The 22,512-nt window shown below is 42.6% G+C and overlaps 3 protein-coding genes across 6 annotated transcripts in view; all 3 read left to right on the forward strand.

Moving 5' to 3' along the window:
- The first annotated feature begins 1,561 nt into the window (after positions 1–1,561).
- On the forward strand, positions 1,562–8,926 carry LOC125710119 (myosin light chain 1, skeletal muscle isoform-like). The gene is made up of 6 exons (XM_048979435.1): positions 1,562–1,821; positions 4,439–4,466; positions 6,606–6,749; positions 7,221–7,394; positions 7,683–7,760; positions 8,443–8,926. Exons 1-6 carry the CDS (start codon positions 1,696–1,698, stop codon positions 8,469–8,471), a joined length of 579 nt encoding a protein of 192 aa, XP_048835392.1. The 5' UTR covers positions 1,562–1,695; the 3' UTR covers positions 8,472–8,926.
- Positions 8,927–11,560: 2,634 nt separating this feature from the next.
- acadl (acyl-CoA dehydrogenase long chain) lies at positions 11,561–19,363 on the forward strand. The gene is made up of 11 exons (XM_048979402.1): positions 11,561–11,714; positions 15,098–15,271; positions 15,588–15,725; positions 15,938–16,102; positions 16,833–16,899; positions 17,011–17,175; positions 17,698–17,799; positions 17,996–18,109; positions 18,218–18,345; positions 18,494–18,580; positions 18,750–19,363. Exons 1-11 carry the CDS (start codon positions 11,617–11,619, stop codon positions 18,841–18,843), a joined length of 1,332 nt encoding a protein of 443 aa, XP_048835359.1. The 5' UTR covers positions 11,561–11,616; the 3' UTR covers positions 18,844–19,363.
- Positions 19,364–20,301: 938 nt separating this feature from the next.
- The window catches only part of farp1 (FERM, RhoGEF (ARHGEF) and pleckstrin domain protein 1 (chondrocyte-derived)), a 62,125-nt gene continuing 59,914 nt past the window's right edge, over positions 20,302–22,512 (forward strand). For 2 of the 4 annotated variants that reach the window (XM_048978447.1, XM_048978449.1), the window contains exon 1: positions 20,303–20,593. The gene's annotated coding sequence lies outside the window, so the exon portion shown is untranslated. Of the gene's footprint in view, positions 20,594–22,512 lie in introns of all 4 variants that reach the window. The other 2 variants (XR_007382816.1, XM_048978446.1) reach the window with 2 other exon arrangements.

The following is a 22,512-nucleotide window of genomic DNA, read 5'->3' on the forward strand; positions in this document are numbered from 1 at the left end:
ATTATTAAGCATTTTTGCACCAATAAAGTAAGGCGTTACCCATGTAATTATCAACACCAAACGCTGGCTAATGTCAAGAGAGTATGCAGCCACTGCAAATATGTATCCAAAGAGAAAAGAAGTTCAATTCAGTTAAGAGGCTGCTCTTAAGAGGATGATGATGATGATGATGATGATGATGAAGAATGTTAATTTCCACCGATATTCCATCCAGTTATTCTGATCACGTCGCAGTGATAAGAATTATTATTATAATAATTATTACTTGTTATTAATAATTATTAATTATCACACATTAGCCGTTTCAGATATTTCAGTTTTCATGAAATGAGTGGACATGATCAACAGCTACCCCATACCGTAAGTGTCTTTAAATAGGCCTAAGGATTTGTTTTATGAGCCGTCAGGGCGATCACGTTAATCGTTATTAAAACTCTTGGCTCGGTGGGTAGGCCTATTCATTCTGAGTCAGTGCCAGCAGCAAGGCGGGGTTTGACAAGCTGAACGGTTTGCGATGGGATGTTGTCGTATATGAAGGGGATGTGATCAAATGATCAGACGACGTTTGATAACACTTTACTTGAGTGGCACAAATAATGTAGCATTATGCTATTCCTTCTGTATTAATTAACCACAAATTAGTCAAAAAAAGTCATAGTTACTCACTGATCTCACGTTCGTTCGTTCATCATCAATTAATCGTGACGCATCTCAGGTAGCTGCTATATTTATTCATGAATTGTACTTCAGTAGTAATTGAGTTACTACTAAGTATTTGTCCGTTTTGGACGGATTCTGCCATAGATCTTTGGTTAGGATATTATTAAAGAAACTAGAGATTGTCTAACTAGGCTCTATACACACACATACGCACACATACGTGAAAGATTATTTAAAACGAAAATATGGCATTTTATCCGAACTACAGGAATAGACGGGTTGTCATCGTCTGTTTAAGAAATAATAATAAAATGATATGGTGCCCACAGTGGTAGTCAGTGCTAGTCATGCTGTGACACTGGAGTTGCAGTTAAATCCGCGGCTATTATTTGTCCCATCCATTTATTTTATATAGGCCTATATAAAAAATGAACATTATTCATTAATAATAATATAGACTGAATTTCCATTCCACCCATCTGCAAGCCGTCGATGCGGATGGTAGAAACTTCTAGGGAACACAGTGGACTAACTGGCTTCCACAAAAATAAACCATGAAGCAAAATGAAATATTTAACTGTATTTGACCGTAAGTCGTATTCTGCAAAATGTTTAGTCACATGCGGCGGTGAAACGCACGAAATAAACACATTCTTCACCATGGACTTATAATAAAGCTAAGGAACGGGCTGCTTGTCTACGTCAGTGCCCAGGGATACCCCCATTTATCATTTCCCGTGCAGTTTCTACGCTCTAAATAAACAGGTTGTAGAGCGGTCACACTATCGCGGCCCAATTCCATTTATAGAGCAGGCACACACCCTTCTCCAGACGCTGTCCAATCCGTTCACAAGTGTCTGTACGACGACGAAGACTGAGTAAAATATGCACATATATATACTGCCATTCTATTCTTTAACGCCTTGTGTGTCGTCCAAGTTCCGTAAGCTGCAGCTCACCAGTTCTTTTGGCACCTTGATCCCGGGCAGGAGTCGTATATATTCTTCGTCTTAAATTAAATTCTAAAAGAACGAAATGGCACCTAAAAAAGACGTCAAGAAAGCTGAGCCCGCAAAGCCGGCTGCTGCACCCGCACCCGCACCCGCACCGGAGCCCGCACCGGCACCCGCTAAGCCTGCCGTAGACCTGTCCGCTATCAAGGTAATATTCATTTTGCTCTCCTCTATTGCCCAGACCCATTTTTTGTGCGCTGAAAGTTGCACCGATTCATTCATTCAAAGAGCAGAGCAGTTCCTCCAAAATTAGCCGTCTACGTAGATGATTGCAATATTTAGTATTAGTAATAGTATTTAATTGTCTGATCGGTGTTTGTAAATGTGATATAAGCAAAATATATCTGACTATTATTCAGTGTCTGATATTAAATATAGAGTGATTAATTGCTATTTTTGTGTTATCAGGAGACCGAAGTTAATTGATCTTTCTGGATGATTACCACAGATTTTCCGCCTGGGGCCGTCAAAGACCTCGGAAATAAATGGAACTAGATCACTAGATTACAGACAAGTGGCATCGAGCCTATAAAGATTTTTTTTCTTTTTATTTAATTTAGTTATTCTTGTAGGAAATTATCCAACACACAAATGTGTGTCATTGTGCGCGTATTATTGTTGACTATACAATTATGTTTAGTGCCGAAATTAATTTACATTTTGTTCATTATCAAAGTACAGTTTTTTTATTCTAAGTAGGTTTCCAGCACATATTTAACTCTATATAAATTGACACACTATGAAAAGTAACACAGACCAGAATGGTTTCTTCATGAAATACGCTATGATTTTGTTAGGGATAGGACTGAACTGTCTTAATGACTGAGCTCCTTACAGACTGGAGGCCTATGACTGCGTCCCTTTGCTTCACCTTAAGCCGACAAGCTCCAGTTAATCAAGATTGCGTCAAAACGCCGGGGGGCGGGCCGGTCAGTTCGGTACCATACCAAATGTGGAGCAACGATTGCATCCAAAAAAAGGCTCAGAGCTTAAGTGATCACTCCATTTAACTAAGGAAAGAAGGAAACAAAATAGAAAGCTTAACTTTGCATGACCATGATGTATCGCTATATATGTACAATATACTTTCAGGCAGTAATCTAAAACACAAGATGTAGTCAGGTTGGTGTTTGGCCTAATTATTGCATGTGCAGTCTACACATTGTACGCCGTAAAATAATGCTGCGTATTTCAGTATCGTCACTTCCAAGAGCCAAAACTTTCAATAGCCACTTAATTCATACACACGCGAAAAAAGTGGACACTTAGAAAATGAATGTAAGTGTAAAATGTTTTGACTTCGATTGGCCTAAGTACTCGTGCTTGGTAAAGTTAACTAACCTTGTTATTTGTCCAGCAGTAGTATTTAGCTGGCGTCAACACGTAATGACACGCCTGATGATGAAAAGTTCGTATAGGATACTCTAAGTTGGGATCACAAATTCATGATATTAACATTAACGGATGATCGATAATAAAAAAATTATAAAAGTATACGCTCTATAGCTCTTACATTAGGACACTATAGCTTATTACATTAGTAGAAATAAAAGGAAATCGTACATTTTTAAACCAGTGATGTGTGACCAATGCATTGCTCCGCTGCTCGAATATGTTTGAAATACGCTGACCAAAGCGAATAACTGTAAGTGACTTTGGGCAGTTCCTAAATATAGCACCCATCCTTCTAAAGACCCCTACAGTCAGGAGATTGGAGATCCGCTTTCAGGTTTCCGCAAGCATGTTGAAGAAGTCAGGCGCCATTTGTACTTTTGTCCGTGTAATAAATAGGAAAAGTTCCACACATTCCTGCTCGGATACTCAGTTTTTTATTTGCGTAGTAGATTTTGAAAAGTTCGAATGACGTCACAAGTAAAGGTGCACTGCGATGTGAGGACTGACAAGACCCGCTGGATTTTATATGTTTCTTTTTTCTTTTTTTATTTAAACGATTGCATATTCACATTTTACCATGTATTAATATGAAAATATAGGTGTCTCCCTGTCCAAATTCCATCTCTTGAAAGCCAGGATATAAAGACTAGAATCTTCTCTGTCCCATAATGTGCAGTGAGGTCACTTGGGATCTCCGGGACACAAAACGCTGCTGGGAAAACTAGCGTGAAGCAAAATAACGGCACGTCTTTTATGATTTGCAACAATGAGGGAGGGTGGGAGAGCAATACATTCTTTCCATATTAGTACAGCATCGCCTAGCGATAATAAATATATAAATTACTGGTGTAATTGGATCCATCACTGGTACACGTTCCAGTTCTCCTGTGCATTCTAAGTCATTTTAAGGTGTGAAACGTTCTACTTTACACTCACTTATAAAATATTCCAGCTGCGAGATGGCAATTAACCTGAGTGTAAAACACAACCCACATCAAACGGGTTATCCTGCGAACTCCAAACACACAGAGCGTAGGTAGGATTCACACCTCCATTACCCACTGAGCCACAACGACGCCCCTCGCCATTAGCACGGAGATCTCATAAAATCCCAAAAGTTGGTATGAATATGCTCAGACAGCTGCACCATGCAGTGTGTGTTTGTGTGTGGGGATAGTTAGGCTTTAGCACCTGTATGTATGCAATGTATGTCCCCCCCCCCCCAAGTAAAGACTCAGCCTCCTTTCCATTCATATCCAACTGCATTCCTAGTGTGACTTACAGGAGTGTTCTTATATCAGAAGGTTTTGCACAAAATGGCTGGTTCCAAATAGTTTTGTTTCAAAAGATCTGTTCTCTGTTCTCTACAGGTGGAGTTTTCTTCTGACCAGATGGATGGTAAGTAAATTCTGGAATGTAGTATATGTTCAGAAGCCAGATAAGTTTGTATGTGTGCATGTAATGTATCCCAGGAGATCGAAGAGTATTTATCGTGGGCACAGCCCTCCATGCGGTAAAATGGATCGCTCTTGTCCAAAAATTAATTGTGGGGACACCCCCTCAGCAAAATGTACGTGGAGTCGCAGGGTTCCCCATGGTCCGGGTCCGAATTTTAGGCCCAGTCCAGCCTCGTGTGTCTTAGATGTTTTACCTTGTTTCGATTGTTTCAGTAGAGCATCGATCCCACAGCGCAAGTATTTAATCAGAAACAACTAGCGTAAAAATAAATTAATATAACAATGCAATCGCTTGTAGCCTGTTGCACCAGTAACTGGTGGTCCCCATTCTGTAATATTACAGATGCTCCTCTACTTACGAACTTTCAACTTACGAACTTTCAGACATACAAACGAAAAGGACTGTAAGTTCAAATTGTGTTCCTTGGGCTCCCGTTTCCTGTCCGCAGCATAAATTTTAGTACGACTTCTGGCCGCTACTCCCGCCGCGCAGCAGCGTAGCGTGCAGACCCCCAGCATCCTAGTTCTTTGTACTTGCTATAACCTTAAAATGCTATTGAATAACGACTTACCAACATTTCAAGTTCCGAACAGCCGTTCGTAACGTATAGCTCGTTAGCAAGTAGAGGAGTGTCTGAGCTGTTCTCAGGTTTGCCATGTGATGATTTATTGGTTTACTGTTGTGTGTAGGAAATTATTGATGTTCCCGAAAATACAGATCGAGATATTTTTGTCATTTTCCTTTACCAGGGGCGCTCTAATATTGTAAAAATTGCCTTGCGTGCCGTTTGGTGCAATCACACGCACAAAATAAAATGTATGGAAACAGCACGATAGTGGTAATGAAATTGCTCCCATATGCATATCTGCTATATTAATTATAATTCCTTTCATGAACGCGGGCATGGGTTGGGGACGGTTTTGGTACTCGCGGAGGTAGGGTAGGGATAGGGATCGGGACAGATGTCATCCCGAATAGCTCTCTAGTGTGCATGATACCATGCACCGTCACCTGGATCCCTCCTTTTCTTGGCCAACAGGGGGCAGTGTTTTCTATTTTGTTGCTGGGGGAGCTTGATATGTACGCGCCGGTGTTCTGACGAGTTGATCTACCTATCGAGACGTACTATCGAGCCTTTTCGCGCATGTGCAGTTCCACCATTTGGGGGGTTGGGTTAGGGTTTACGTAAGGGTTTGAGGGGGTTTTGGGGGGTTAGCGTTAGGGTAAAGGTTAGGGCTATCGATTTGCACTACGGTAGCCTAACTCGACAAAGTAGCTCAACTCGACATAACACCGGCTCTGCCTGTTCCTTATCATAAATAGGATAACCCTTGTTATGTGAAAAATGCAACTACAGACTAGCGAGGAGACAGGCAGTCAGCCTCGATGGGTTTATGCACTGTTCTCTAATTTTCTTTGAGTATATTAATTTCCTTCAGCTTGTAGTCCAATACGCAGCTAGCTAGCGACTGCTCGTGGTCGGAGCTCTTAAAGCTGGATCGGTTAATTATAAAGAGTTTATAAGAGGGTCCTAGTGCTTTGTAGGCTGTATGTGTTTACTGAACGCTTGGCCATAGCACCAGTATGCAAACCCGTGTGGCTGAATTTAATTAAACACGAACATAACAACAACTATAATATTATTATTATTATTGGGGGCACTAGGGGGAAGGACGTAAACAGAGGCATCGAAGCAACTCACACATACACATAGGAGGTATTCCTACTGAATAAAATAAAATGTCAACATGAAACAAGGCGAAATCCTGAAGACTTCAGGCAGTTCAGAAATCCCAGCTGGACACATTTTTAGGTCCCAAAAAGAGGACAAATCCAGGAAAAAGAGGACATATGGTCACCTTAAATTAGATACATGGATACTGAATATCGACAGAGTGATATAGTGATTGTTCTGTTTTTTATTAGTCTACCATATTTGTGCCACACAAACTGGTTAGAGGGGTTCAATGCAGCTCTACCCCAAAACTGTGCAGGTAATGTTTTGTGGAATTCAATGAGTAGCTGAATACCCCATCATTAGAGTAAAGGTTTGTCTTCCTCTGACTGTTCTGCCCATAGACTACAGAGAGGCCTTCGGACTATTTGACAGAGTTGGTGATAGCAAGGTGGCCTACAATCAGGTGGCTGACATCATGCGCGCTCTTGGACAGAACCCCACCAACAAGGACGTAGCGAAGATCCTGGGAAATCCATCTGCAGAAGGTGACGAAATGCCCCCTCCCTCATTAACATTCCCAGGCCAAGCCCCCACTTCTCCAGTTACCAATATGTGGGTCCTTCATATGGTGGTTGGGGGAAATAGACTGCTGGTTTACAGTACTGTAGCTGCTTCCTACCAAAGCATGCAGCTGCAAGCTGCCCCAGTTCTCTGACTGTCACACTGTTGAAAGCTCACTCTCACAGGGAGGTGTTTATAAAATCCCTCCAGCAGCATAGAAACGCCGGTTTGGTTGTACATGTATGCAGAAGTGGAAGGTTCAGGTTCAGAAAGAAAAAATCCAGACCAATATTTTGTTTCAACCAACTAGTTGAGTATAAAGAATCATTCACAGAGCACTTAGCTGGTTGGTTGAAACAAAATCTTGATCTGGATTTGTACTTTCTGAACCTGAACTTTCCATCTCTGCATGCATATACCTTTTCTTAACACCCTGGTCCACTGTCTCCATGCAGAAATGGCCAACAAAAGGGTGGACTTTGAGAGCTTCCTGCCCATGCTGCAAGCCATCGTCAACACCACAGAGAAGGGAACCTTTGAGGACTACGTGGAGGGTCTGCGTGTCTTTGACAAGGAGGGCAATGGCACAGTGATGGGCGCTGAGCTGCGAATCGTCCTGTCAACACTGGGTAAGAGTAAAGACTGGCTACTGGCAGCATTTGGATGCAGTGCTATTTTAACACCATTAAGAGTTAAGCGTACAATTCAGTGAATTTTTTTTCATACATTTCAAAAATTTTGTAAAAATTTGAAATAGTACATCCCCCGTATTGTAAATTACCTACAGAGTTGTAAAATCCAGCACAAATTTGAAAAATAAAGGTCTGAAGATCAGTTTGCCGATTAATGCTTTGCAGGTGTTTCTATGTCGCGGATGTTTTTGCTCTAACCGGCTGGTCCCATCGATGCATCCGCAGGTGAGAAGCTGACTGCGTCCGAAGTCGATGCTCTCATGCAGGGACAGGAAGACGAGAACGGCTGTGTCAACTATGAGGGTCAGTACCAGGGCCCTTGATCTGCATGTCTCAGTCTGCAGGACTCCATCAGAAGACAGGCATCAAATTACTAACTACATCATGCCCTGCATTATATAAAACATGGTGGAATAGTGTCTTGCTATTACCAGACTTATTATCTTTTACGCTTGTTGAAATATAGGTATTTTTTTACGTCTATATATTTGCACTCTTCCATTTACTTGCTCACGCGTAACAGTGCCTTTATACTGTGTTTTGCTAAGTTCACTGATCATCACAAATTTGAAAGACATACAGGCAGACAGATAGACAGACAGACAGATAGACAGACAGACAGATAGATAGATAGATAGATAGATAGATAGATAGATAGATAGATAGATAGATAGATAGATAGATAGATAATCGATTGATCATCTGACTATCCGGTTCCAAGAGGATTACGTTTGATCTTAAAAATCTTAAATCAGATTGTTATGATACTGCAGTACTTTGAAACTGTTTTCCTTCGATGCGTAAGGGGTTTCAGTGGGTTGGGTGAACATCCAAAGAGAATCCAGTGTTTCCCACGGGTGGTGATTTTTTTGGTGCATACGGCACAGATTATGCCCCATGTGTTTTGTCGCCCCCCCTCCATCCTCCCGTCTGTCTCCTTGATGTTGTCTCTCACTTCTCCCACTCTCTCTTCCTCCCCTCTCAGCTTTCGTCAAGCACGTCATGTCTGTGTAGGACGTCTCCAGCAGAAGTCGCGGAAGCCGACACATACCTGCGGACCCCATGGTCTCGGGACGCCCACTCATTGTTTCTAAGACCAGCCGAGGAACAAAAAGGACAATGGGATGTCAGCTCTCAGCCATTCGCTTCCCTTCTCCTTTTTGCTTTTCTGTCCTCTCCCTCTCTTTGGAAGCCACCTTTCCACAGCAGAGCATGCCCACGTTTAACCTGAACCCCCTCCAATTTGCTGCTTGTGAAGGTTTGCCTCCTACAGAGGGATGGACCAGAGGATGTGGCAGAGGTGGGAGTCGCCCCCCCCCCCTTGCCCCACCCCACCACATCACTACTGTACTCACTGGTGGTGCTCAAATACTTGCCATGACTTTGTACTTGACCTCCCATTCCCTCAACATGTAATTTATTTTTGGTCTGTCATTTCACAAAATAAACTTGTTAAAGGTACAACATAACCTGACCTACCTCTGTTCTTCCCTTTCCCATTTAAACACCTCCATTTATTTTACATATAATATAATAGCATTGATAATCTGTTCTTGAACCGGTTTGATTTACACTGCAATACACATTTTTCCTTTACATTATTCATACACAAGTGCTGTATCCTTTATATAGAACAGAGTAGAATCGCTGTAATTTATTCATGTCCTTGGGGAAATTGGGTTGTTTCTGCGCACCCCAGCTTGCTCTCCATGAATGACACAGACAAACATGTTTTTATATACAAACGAGAACAAGTTTTGGGGTCAGTGCCCATTATTGCTCATTAACAGAATCAGATAAGAATAATCGTGGGCGATGAATTTGAAATCCTTCCTCCCTGCTCCCATCTCCCACTTCTTTCACAAAAAAAGTGAGCACTATCGGTTCCTTTTCGTTTAGCCGACGCCATTACATATCGCTAGCGACATTTTTTCTAATTCCTACAGGTTTACATTGGCTTCAAAAATGAAGCTAGATTAACACCAGAGTGACCCAAAGTGTTCTGCTAATCATGACTTGGGTCAGGTATCAGACAAAGTGAGAAATTGCGATGTGCTAAAAATAACCTTATTGGTAATGCTTCCCTTGTGATGAAATTGTCACGGTTCCAAATTTTCAAATATATCGATACCACTTTCAACACTAGGTGGCAGTGTTCATGGTCACATTTGTCATGTGGCGTGTCCTGTCCTCCAAAGGGCTGTCAGTCACAGATCAAGTTAAAAAAAAGTGAGATGGGGCAGAGGGACTCTTCAGAAAAAGACCAGCTCAGGTGGTTCATGCAGTGAAGTCACGAGGCAGACCAGCGTCTGCCATAAGAGCAGGCTTATATTCCTGGTCATTTTAATGGCCAGATTATTTCATAGGCTATAAGTGCAGGGCTCCTGCAAAAACTGTAACCTATTAAAAGTGCCTGATCAATCCATCCCCCCAATTTGAGAAGTTTTACCACAGGCACAACTGCTGATTTGCAGATTACTGACGTTAACGTCGTTTTTAATTCTCTCGCTTTTCCCTTTTGGCTGAAAAAGTAGCTCAAGTGGGCTTCCTCCCCACATCAGCCTAGATCTCCCGAAGAAGTTAATCCATCCCTGTCTGACTTGGGCTTGCCGAGATAATAGTCCATGATAAACCATGAATAGTCATTAGTCATGTAATAGTCATTGTAAATCATGATACTTTATCAATATCAATTGGAAAGTTCTCTCTTCACCTATCCCATCTTGCACTCCGCAAAACGCACACACACATATATAGGTTAGAGCAAAGTTAGGAGAGTCATAACACACAACAGCCCTAAGGAAATCGTGGGATAAGGACCATGCCCAAAGCCCCAAAAGTGCCATCAGTCTATTGGCACAGGGATTTGAACCAGCAACCTTCTGATTTGAAACAGCAACCTTAGTCCTAACTGAATAAGCCAGATAGTGATGGCCATGAAGTTACTTGCAGGGATGATGTTAACCAACTGGCATCATAGTGCCAGGAGAGCAACCTCTTTCTAAACATCGGCAAGACTAAGGAGATGATTGCGGACTTCTGCTCAAAGCAGATCAGCGTACTTGCTCCCCCTCTACATGTATGAGGCTGCAGTGGAGAGAGTCGGCTGCATCAAGGTCCTGGGGGTTAACATCTCTCAGGACCTGTCCTGGTAAAAACTAAGACAGCGCAGCCCAGCAGTACCCGTTCTTTCTTTGTGGGGTAGAGGCTTGGCATGTCCTCCCACATCCTGAGGAATTTCTACATGTGCACCATGGAGGCTATCCTGACTGGCTGTATCACTACATGATATGGAAACTGAACAGCCCGTGGTCAAAAAACCAGGAGAAGACAGCACAGAATATCGCTGGCTGCAATCCGTCTGACATCCAGGACATCTACACCAAACGACCAAAACAGTCGTGTTTATCTTCAAGGACCCGGCCATCCCAGCCACAAAGCGCCTTCAGTAGGACCCCCAGACAAACAGTATCAGAGAACCAGCTCATTAACAAACAGACTCTGTACCAGGCTATATCTCAGGCAGTAAAGCTGCTCGATAGCTGCGGAGGCTATTAGTATGGAAAATGTGTACATTTCTATTTATTACTCCTTTTCAGGGGTGGCACAGTGTTGCCATGGCAAACACTGTTGTCTCACACCTCTGGGACCAGGGTTCCGGTCTCTGCCATGGTGTTATGTGTGTGTAGATCACATGTTCTCCCAGTGTCATCGTTGGAGTTACTAAATTACCCTTAGGTGTGAGTGAATGATGTGTGAGTGTGCCCTACAGAGGACTGGCACCCCATCCTGGGTTGCATCCTGCCTTGCACCCGTCGACTCCAGACCCAAACCACCACCCCCCCCCCCACCCCACCCCAACCCAACCCAACCCAACCCTGAATAGGACAAGCATTTTCAGAAAATAGATGGATATTCTATTTCGCAATTTGATGTATTAGTTTGTCTATCATATATTACTCTTAACCGTACTTATTTCTTTACTACAGAGATAAATCAATTTTGATTTGGTTTCACTGTCCGACTCAGGGCCGCTTGGTGTGTTGAGCGAAATAGTTAAAATGTCCTTTTATTTCCCCGTCGAAAGGGGGCGCTGTCGTGTCGATTACACTTTAGTACGGAATCAGGTCATTCAGTCACTCTGTGCCGTGTAACCAAAATGTATGGGCAGAAGCTTGTAAGGAGCTGCCTCGCCGGCCTAAGAAATACCGCTTTTAAGTTCCCCGTCCAGCGAACGGCCAGTGCTACATGTGTCAGGTATGGATTCACATGTGCAGGTTCCCTACGTCGCACTGCATCTTACGTATAATACCGCCGGAGTTCAGTCCGAAAGTACTGGTCTTTAAACTTTGGTTATGCATTAAAATGCACCCGCTTTGTGATCTGCAAATATGAATCTGTATTGTACTGCTGTCTATCTATATTGGCCGTATTACCCCAAGCGAAAGCAGGACGCGGTGAGTGATCCGGCCGAGGTTGTTGTTATTGAAGGTACTTATAAAGAAAAGTAACTTGTCTGTAATACGTTTTCAACTGCCAACTAACCGCAGTTTTAAGACATTCACCTTAATGTGTATGATCGCCCCGTTTCGTATATGTGCTCCGTGTTTTTGACCTTCGACACAGCGCCAGGCTGTTTACCCGGATCAAATCCAGTGACGAAAGCGGAAACATTTCTGTTTCAAAGGAGATTTATTCAGTACTACTTGCACACTCACATTTCTAAAAGTTAATCTTTGTAATTAAATGCCGTGCTTATGTGTGCACTGGTGCCCGCCATTTTAAAAAAATCTCATGGTGCACGGTGATGGTGATGATGATGATGATACTATTATTATTATTTTATTTTCGATTAGATGGATCCGTAAACACTACATAAATCAGCTGAGACTGGTTTCTTTCTTTCTTTCTTTCTTTCTTTCTTAAAGAACAATTTGTATTACATGCTGAGACACGGACAGATCCAGTTACATACACAGGTCACTAAGTGGAAAGTCCAAACCCTGACTGCGCTCCCCCAACGCTTGGTAACGATCAGTACTTCACTATCTTGTACTTAAAACCGATCGTTAATCGATCGCAAATCCCTTCGTAACCAAAGTAATTCGTTTCGTCCATTTATACTCGTTATTATTTGTTACTCTTAATCTGAACTTTTGCCTGCTGTCTGGTCACGATCCTGTCAGATCGCCAAAACAAGACAAAAAAAACACTGACGGTTTTTATGGACAAGGTAATCATTCTGATATAATAAGAAGTAAATATTGCAATATAAAACTATAATGTTAGCTGTAAATTAGCGTAAAAGTGGTTCGTTGTTGTAGCACTTGTATGCAGTTGCAGTACATACGTAACATGGTTCACTATTCAGAAGTGACCTTGAAAATCAAATTCAATTAATAAAACTCGTTGAAAACACGGTGCAGCATCGCTATTCGACTTGGAATATTAAGGAGTAGAATTAAAATGGAATTCCACATAAATTCATATACAGACTGTAAGTGCAGCTTTAACAACATAGCTTAATATTTCAATATGAATCACACAGCATGTTAACAGAAACAGCCAGCATAACCCCCCCCCCCCCCGTCCCCCACGCGATCACGATTATTTACTTCAGCAAAAAGCACCCGCTGGCCATGTCCCCCTGTTCGAGCAACTACCTGTTATTCATAAATGCCATACCTGAAGTTGTCACCTATAGAATAAACCATTTAACTGACTTTTTGTGTACCACGGTGGGAGAGCATTTTAACCCTAACCACCTGACAATCCAGCGGCACTCATAAGAAAAACTACTGCAGACTGTTCACAAATGGAAACACGCATAGACAGTTAAATATGCAAAAAAATAATTCCACTCCAGCAGACCGTCAGTGATGTGCATGGCTTCATCAAGGCTGCTGTGTCCTGCGACTGTGCATGCATTGATCACATTTCTACTGCACTGTGCGCACAACTGCATACAATTTCCAGCAGGAACAAACATTGGCACAAACATTTGTTTTCATGCCATTATTTCTTATGGGGAAAGTTCGATCAGAACTCGAACTTTTTAGGATTCGAACCCGAGGTCTGAATGGATTAAGTTCGAGTTTTGAGGTACCATTGTGTTTTGACCCCCCCCTCAGTAAGCTGTTTTAAGGCTTCTTTCGACGAGTGTTACTTCCTCATCCTATTGCTACTTGCCATTGTGCTTTTTTTGCAAACTGGAAAATGTTTGCAATCATCGTCAGTCACACTGTATTGACCAAAGATTGCTGTCACCTAGCTGTGGTTGAATATTAAACCTTAAGTACTCTTCGTAGGCCTATCTGTAAAAGCAACACTGAGTAAGTCATGCATTTGTAAATTCCATGCGAGAGCTCTGTTCCCATGAGTAAATGCCTGTAATCATCGCAATTACTACAGAACACTTCATACTCATGCAAAAATTAGGTAAATGGTCATAATGTTTAAACGTGATTTTATACGACAAAATAAACGCACGTCTTCCACATCTTTTAAAGCATCAATGACCAGACAATCAATAAGGTTAATGTTTAGGACAACTATCCATACATGAACATATGAATAAAAAATGGAGTTTAGCCTCCTGACCCTAAACCTTGGCTACTGTTAAAACACCTAATCTGAGTTATCAGCTAATTAAGGCCTTAATGAGCTGGATTCAGAGTGTTAAGAAATCTTTATAAAATTCGACATCAACACTGATAGACTGGCAGCAGAAGCACTGTGACATCTAACGTTAAAGTGATTTGCTGTGACATCTAACGTTAAAGTGATTCGCTGTGACATCTAACGTTAAAGTGATTTGCTGTGACATCTAACGTTAAAGTGATTCGCTGTGACATCTAACGTTAAAGTGATTCGCTGTGACATCTAACGTTAAAGTGATTCGCTGTGACATCTAACGTTAAAGTGATTCGCTAATCTGCACATCGGATAAGCTAGTTAGATGAAATTCAAAGTTGTCAGTGTGTCTGATTTTGTTTCCCACATTTTGCAGATTACTGCCCCCACCCCCCCTTTTTGTACTAGTCATTCGCTTAAAAAGTTTAACATTTTTGGTATCAGGGCTGCTGTGGTTACTTAATGCTAGCATACTGAACTGCGCTCACCAACATCTCTCGGTTTGTCTGTCCCACGGGTGTGTTGTCTGCGTTATTTATGGGTGCATACAGTGCAGTACTTCTAAGGTTCTGATAAGAACTGTGAAAAGCAACTGTGGAACTGGTGGCGATGGGAAAAAACACGCTGGATACTGCTATTAATTCCAGTGATGGAATGTACGACTGCGTTCTAAAAATTGTCGTAAGACTTTTTTTTTTTTTTACATTTTTTCAGTATAATGTAAAAATCTGAAAAAGCATTTTGCTGAATGTACTATTTGCCTCACTTGTATCTTACTTTGGGTCAAATCATATTCTAAATATAGTATCTACGCGTAAATGTATCATGTCATTTTTTAAACTGAATTGCATGTATAGTGTATGTATATAATATAAACTTGAAACAATAATTAACGTATACCATGCTCACCAGTGCTTCTAATCGCCTTTACGTATCTAAGATATGTAATATTTCTTTCTTTCTCCTGGCTGAGAGGCTGTTCCCACCTTCTTTACCTCCCTCCCTAGGCTGCAGCACTCCCAGCCGGACTCCGGACTTGTCCGCTCCTATCGGCCAGAGACAAGCAGTGCCAAGACCCTGATGGACATTGGCACTCGCAGGATCTTCTCTGAGGATCATGACCTCTTCCGGCAGAATGTGCGTCGTTTCTTCCAAGAGGAAGTGGTACCTTACCACAACCAGTAGGTGCCCTGATGCCGGACAAAGTCAGTGGGTAGCTGGTTCTGGCCCATTGTATGAATCACTGTTTCTTACAGTGATTACCGGTAGACCACATATTTAGTAGCTTGTGCAGTTTTGAGGAAGCTTCAGGTATTATTGCGAATATCATGTGGAGCCATGTCTAAGGTGGAGTCAATATGCAATGTATTTTGAGTCAGGATGCATTTTATTTCTGGCAGTGTTTTGGGCAGCTGCAGAGGGCCTGTATGTATCGAGTGAGTAGCATGTGATGGTTTCTATTGACTGTATTCTTGCTCTTGCTCCCCATGTCTCAAGGTGGGAGAAGGCAGGCGAGGTGAGCCGGGAGCTGTGGGAGAAGGCCGGGCAGCAGGGCCTGCTAGGAGTGAACATCTCTGAAGAGCAGGGCGGTGTTGGAGGAGATTTGTTCTCCTCTGCTGTCGTTTGGGAAGAACAGTGAGTCAACAGGTCCTATACGTTTGTTAGCCAAAGACTTCCTTGAATATTTTCACCTTTATTAAACTAAATTGTTCTTGTTGAGTTTTGCCCTAATAGTATCCATTTTTAATAGCCAGTCAGTGAATAAGTTGTTCGTAACCTTGTTTGAGATTTTTTTTAGAATCTCGCTAATGTGTCTGCATGTATGTGTATGAACACCCGTCTCCCAGGATGTACTGCAATTGCTCCGGCCCTGGCTTCTCCCTGCACTCAGACATCGTGATGCCTTACATCTGCTCCTACGGCTCCAAAGCCCAGGTCGAGCGCTTCGTCCCGCAGATGGCTGCTGGGAAGTGCATCGGCGCCATTGCCATGACGGAGCCCGGAGCTGGCAGGTAAGGCCAAGCGAGGCACTGTAAGGTGACATGAAGCATAGTTCTGCGTTCCATTTACCCCGGAGCACCCGAGTTAACCGCGTTTCAGTGCCACAAGTCGGAAAGTCCCTTAGCAATACCGGGGACCTGTTTCAAACAGCGCGATCTTGCTTAGCCAACTAACTTGTCAGATTTAAGGTACCCCAACTGAAATGACTTTTATCTTCGTTCGCTTACATTCAGCCCAGACTACCTTACATCCGACAAGTTATCCAGCTGAGCTCTTAATCATCCTTTGTAAAACAGACCCCAATTCTAGCCCAGTTAACTGTTAGCCGTTGTTAGCAAAATCAGTTGATAACACATTACGTGGTATTTTGCGGATACAAACAATATAGCAACACGTCCACAGATAGCGGTTGGACAGTGCTGTGTATACGACCGATTTAATGATACATTAATAAGATACAAGTGCCTATAAATGGTATAAAGCTACAGCTTTCGCTGTATTCTGAGGTCGGGGTTGCAGAGGATCCACCGACTTTACTAGTCGAGATTCCGACTTCAGAGGGTTTTCTAGTTCAAACTTCCGCCTACCGGGTTCGAATGGAGCACAGCATAAAACAGCACCTTCCTCTGCCTCCTCCCAGGCACTGAATTTGAGCAGACAGCTTTAATAGGCCAACTTATATCGTGTACACAGTGTTTCATGTGATTTTGACCTTGACATTTTGAGCCTTTTGCTTTGCAGCGATCTCCAAGGTGTCAGGACCTTTGCCAAGAAAGATGGCAGCGACTGGATCCTCAATGGAAACAAGGTGTGCTTTGGATGGATTGCAGTTTGGTGTCTTGTACAGATAACCGTACCAAATGGGAATACTTATCCAGTTGGAAAATGTTCAGGTCCCTCCCTCCCCACACTGCGGCAGGTGTTCATCACAAATGGCTGGTTGAGTGACCTGGTCATCGTGGTGGCTGTAACGAACCGGGAAGCGCCGACAGCAGCCCACGGGATCAGCCTCTTTCTGGTGGAGAATGGAATGAAGGGCTTCCACAAGGGTCGCAAGCTGGAGAAGATCGGGCTCAAGGCACAGGTGAGCGCAGACAGCTGAATTGCCACCACCTTCCTGTTCTTCAGAAATGTACGAGGAAGGATTCGCTTCTCACACGCCTCACATAGAGTCTCACACCCCATATGTCCCGGCACAACCTCCAGGCCCCCTGGTCATCAGAAATGGGTTCTCTGATGAAAAGGTGGCCGTGCATTCTGGGTCACAGCCCAGCCATCAGATCTGCACCCTCTGTTCATGTTTTTCAATCCCATCCTGATAACTAGAGAGTATAAATGGGTTTTAAGTCGTATTAACAGTCTGAGGTATCCCCCTCTGTCAATACTCATAATATCTGTCTGTGTTTGTCATGATTTTATCTTCTCTTTATACCCCTTTATTAGTTTTATTTATTTTATTTTTTCTTTCTGACTTTTCCTTTTGATGATCCTGTACAGCACTTTGGTCAAGCTTATGTTTTTAGATGCGCTTTAGAAAGAAATTTAACTTTGACTTTTGACTTTGGCTTGACCCCGAGCGGAGTCGTGACTTTCTCCGTGCCCCTAGGACACGGCTGAGCTGTTTTTCGAGGACATCCGCCTCCCACCAGAGGCTCTTCTGGGCCAGGTCAACAAGGGCTTCTACTACCTGATGAATGAACTTCCCCAGGTAAGACCGTCCATCTGGGCAGGTATCTTCTGGGAAACGAAAAAGGTGTTGATATTCTCCAATGAAGGTTCTCATTTTAATAGGATATCAGTAGGTGAGAGATCCCTTTACGCACTTAGCCAGTTAGGATTATTTTAGGGGTGTGAAGACTGAACGCTTCTCAGACTGGTAAAAATTTTATTTTACTCCCCATCAGGAACGCTTGCTAATCGCCGATATGGCCATCGCCAGCTGCGAGTTCATGTTTGAGGAGACCAGAAAATACGTGACTGAGAGGAAGGCTTTTGGCAAGACCATCTCTCACCTGCAGGTGGGCATCCGACGGCTGGTTCACGGACAGGTGCACCTTGTATTTTCCCGTGTGTTGGGTGGTAAGACCCTGCGTCTGTCGCCCCCCCCCCCCCCCCCCCCCGTGCAGACAGTGCAGCACAAGCTGGCTGAGCTGAAGACTGAGGTTTGCGTAGGGCGGGCCTTCCTGGACAGCTGTCTGCAACTGCATGCAGAGAAGAAACTGGATTCTTCCACCGCCTCCATGGCCAAGTACTGGTGAGCAGACAAAGGACTAACACACACACACACACACACACACACACACACCTCTGCCTATGGCTAACTGCAGTCACGTTAGTGCTCACTGACTCGTGCTCTTGGTTTAATCTCTTCATATGTCACTGAGAACCTTCTCTCCAAACAGGGCCACTGACCTCCAGAACAAAGTGGCTACACAGTGCCTGCAGCTTCATGGAGGGTGGGGCTATATGTGGGAATTCCCCATTGCCAAGTAAGTGACCACCCACTTACCATTCATAAGCCTCACGGGGGGTGGCGGGGGGATAACCTGATAGAAATACTACCCTTATGTTAATGACTGTGACTTACACCATGCCTACTCATTCCTGTTTCTATAAACCAAAAGTCTTGGTCCTCTACTGACCTGCTTTCTCCCTCAGGGCCTTCGTAGATTCTCGCGTCCAACCCATCTACGGTGGCACCAATGAGATCATGAAGGAGCTGATTGCCCGTACCATCGTCAGCAAGAACTGAGCCTGTGAGAAGCTGATTTGATCAGCTCGACACTCTGTGTGCCTTACAGTTACTCCTCTGATGTTGATAGACAACCAATTACTGCCTTTCTATTCTGGAAGATGTTTAATGATAATTGATGATGGAGGCCATCTACGTAACCTTGTAACTATGTGAAACTGTGCGGCAGAACATAACATTAAATATTTGAACTAAAATAGTGTCTGTATTGCGATGGGCTGGCCCCCCATCCTGGGTTGTTCCCTGCCTCATGCCCATTGCTTCCGGGATAGGTTCCAGACCCCCGCAACCCAGTAGGATAAGCGGTTTAGAAAATGGATGGATGGATAGTGTCTGTATGTAAAAGTAATTAATAATGGTTTACTGGTTTATTCCTGTTCCTATATTAGTGCTTAAAATCCACCTTTGCTACATCCAGTCATGGAATGTTAACTATTTTGGTTTGGTTTTTTTAAATGTAAAATTACGTAAGATATTTCTAAATGAAAGTAATTGTTGAATAAAACGTCTTTGTTTCGCATCTAACTGTATTTTATTTAAGGACAAGCAATTTTGTTACAACTTTATACATTTAAAGTTGGTGCCAAAATACCAATGCGCTATACTGTCGAAACACGGTTTCAACTGCGGGGATTTTACGAGAATATTAAGACATCCTACTGTTTGTCAGTCAGCTTGGTAATGTATCTAGTCATGCTACCTTGATTATATTTAGAATGACATTATCCGACCTGTTTATAAATCTATCAAGGAAACGTTAATGATATGCGTTAATGCCGTTATCCTTGTAACCTTATGAAAGACGCAAGAATTTTATGTTTTTGTTTGGTAGCAGTTTAACCAAGAACCTGATCAACACATGAAAGACCTGGCGTATGAAATGTGATCTTTGATAACGGACAGGATTGTAAACTGTGGATACTTTGTAGTTAAGGGGAGTAATTTAATCTATGGATTTCCAAAATATGGGATTTGCTGTATTTAAAAGGTGTAGATAAATGAAAAAATTTTAACGAGAACAACTTTTGTTGGTTGTTATTGGCAAAGTAGTGAGGTCTATGTACGGTGATATTTATTGCTTGTCGCCTGACGTTCTCTTTATAAACACTGGCGAGTAAAACATGTATAAACAATCTATCCTATTATGTGCTTTTAAACGACTCCACATTTAAAGAAGATAAAAGAAGTTAATAACTTATAAAGGTTTTAATGGGTATTCCAGCAAAAATAGAGCTAGACTGAAGAGATTGGGACTAAGAAGCGGGTCTCGGGGGAGAATTGGGGAAGCTTATGGGAGGGGGTGTGTGGCATGTGGGCCCGGTTGAAGAAATTTTGTCCCGAGTACGAGAATTATGGGCGACAGACCGTCTACGATGATCTAATTCAACTGGTTTTTAGTAGCGAGAATTGTGAGTGTGACACCCTTGACTGGGCAGTAGGAGGCGCTATATATGAGATTTCTCCACATGGGGACACTGGATGTGAATGCGTGCAGTGCCAACTGGGCTTGCTGGAGGCACTGTGTCTCCTTTTATTGTTCGAGGAGCAAAGTCGGCGTGAATCTGCCGCTCGTTTCACTATAACCCTGCGATCAGTCGCTCCGACATGGCGATCGTGGAGAAGCGGCGTTACGGAGCAGCCAGCATCTGAGTTCCCCTTAAAAATCCAGAGGCGATCGCTATTTTGGGAAGAAGGGAATTATTGTACCTTAATCCTTCGGTTGTTTACACGTGGAAGGTCTTAAAAAAAGGTGAGTGCAATTGTGCAACGTAATTTGGTCCATACAGATCCATGTGTTGCAAGCTAACTTGTTTGAAGGGTAGATTAGTGTTACGTCTCCTGTTTCTACCTAGGATTTTGTTTTATCTGCCACCTTGCCTGTTATCGATGCGTGCATTTCACGGCCATAGTTTGTGAAGTTTACACGATTTGCACGTCTTGTTGGAGAATCTGTTGTGCGCGCAAAACGTTTTGTTTCTGGGCACTAAGATGATGTTTTGCTTTTTCTGATTTATCTAATAATATATCGAGTTCTGAAGCACCGATTGCAGAATAAGACCAAGTAAACACGACGAGTGGCTAGTCTGATTTTTTTTCCGTATCTCAAGGACGGGTGATAACCCAAATGCGCTTATGTGGGCTATTGTGGTTGGCTGTATCATACCCCTTGTTGTCGGAGTAAACGCATACAAGGGGAGATCGGTGGTGGTGGACCGCCTGGAGTCTTGTTTCCGAGTGATGTGATTATTTTACAGAAAATAATCCGTTTGAATCGCCCATTTATTGGGGTGATCAGTTCACGGTGAACACATCCCGCCCCACGTCATTCAGGTTAGCTGATACTGTCGGGCAGTATATAGAACGAGTAATATACCGGGATCATATTATTTATTATATTATTGTAAACCAGGGAACATGAATTTTCATTTCTCCTTTTTCATAAACACGACGTGCTTGAAATCAAAGACATCCGTAGCTCTACGTGCCTCGTTATTCCCCCGATAGTCCGTTTTATTTATGTGATAACTCATATTCACAATGTAGTGTCTATACAGCCAATATACACTATTGCATCAACCTAAAAGATCACTTTGATAATATACACTCTGGGAAACCGGTGCTTATAATTATGAGTATGTGGAGGCTTCCCACATTTCCATAATAAATGAATAACTGCTGTGGAGTGTCTGTCAGTATGCTTACGGTATATCTCAAATGCAGCTGTGAGGCCCATTTTAAAGCTTTTTATTCGGAGGAACGTCTCCGTTACAGAGCACACGGCTAGTTGGAAGGGAGAGGTCTTTGCTCCCTTTTCTCCTTCATCCCAAACAAATGCGTTAAAAATTGCGTGTAATTCTTAATGGGAAGTGTTTTTTTTTGGTTTCGTTTTAGCTATGTAATACCGTGGGAATTATGTTGTGTACACGTATGAACATTGGATAGTATTTGCAAATGCTTTTGAAATCAAAATGTGACAATGTTCATGTTCCTGATTTCGCTCGTACTGCTTTCGCCCGTAAAATCGGTAATATACAGGGGATTAGACCCCATGACTTACTGTAGAGTGGTTCAGCCTGAGGTAGTTATTATGCTTTTTAGCAATTTGTTGTAGATTGTCAGTATCTCTCAACATTTTGCCTCTTAATCAGGTCAGACCAAAGTGCAGTAGGGACTGGCGTTAACAGCTCGCTCTGATATTGGGGTTATAGTGAAGCTTTTGTTTATACGAATTAGGTTGATAAAAGTAACACAGAATCCTGCTTAAAAATCACATGATTTCATCTCCTTCCTTCACATTGTACTGTTTTTTTTTTTTTAAATGGTTGCAGTTGGCCTCATTTTTCATCCTCTCTGCGCTTACGCATATTTTCATGAATGGTTGCTGTGTACATTTGCAAATAAGACCACCGGATTGGAATGAGCTCCTTCGTAAGCCTACAGGTCTGCATGTTCCTACACTCCTGAACTGTCACTTGAAGCAAGTCAGGCTTTACCAGAGCAAAACATCAGCAACTTTAGCTAAGTCTAAGAAAAAGATGAGAAGCCCGTCATTTACTGAATGCCTGATTAAACCAGTGAAATAAAAGCATTAAAGTAGCACCGTCAGATCAGCTTTTACGGCAATAAAACCCTTTTTAATATTCACATCTTTTGAGAAATAGTGTGTGG

The sequence above is a fragment of the Brienomyrus brachyistius genome, chromosome 16 (assembly GCF_023856365.1).
Source record: "Brienomyrus brachyistius isolate T26 chromosome 16, BBRACH_0.4, whole genome shotgun sequence".
NCBI lineage: Eukaryota > Metazoa > Chordata > Actinopteri > Osteoglossiformes > Mormyridae > Brienomyrus > Brienomyrus brachyistius.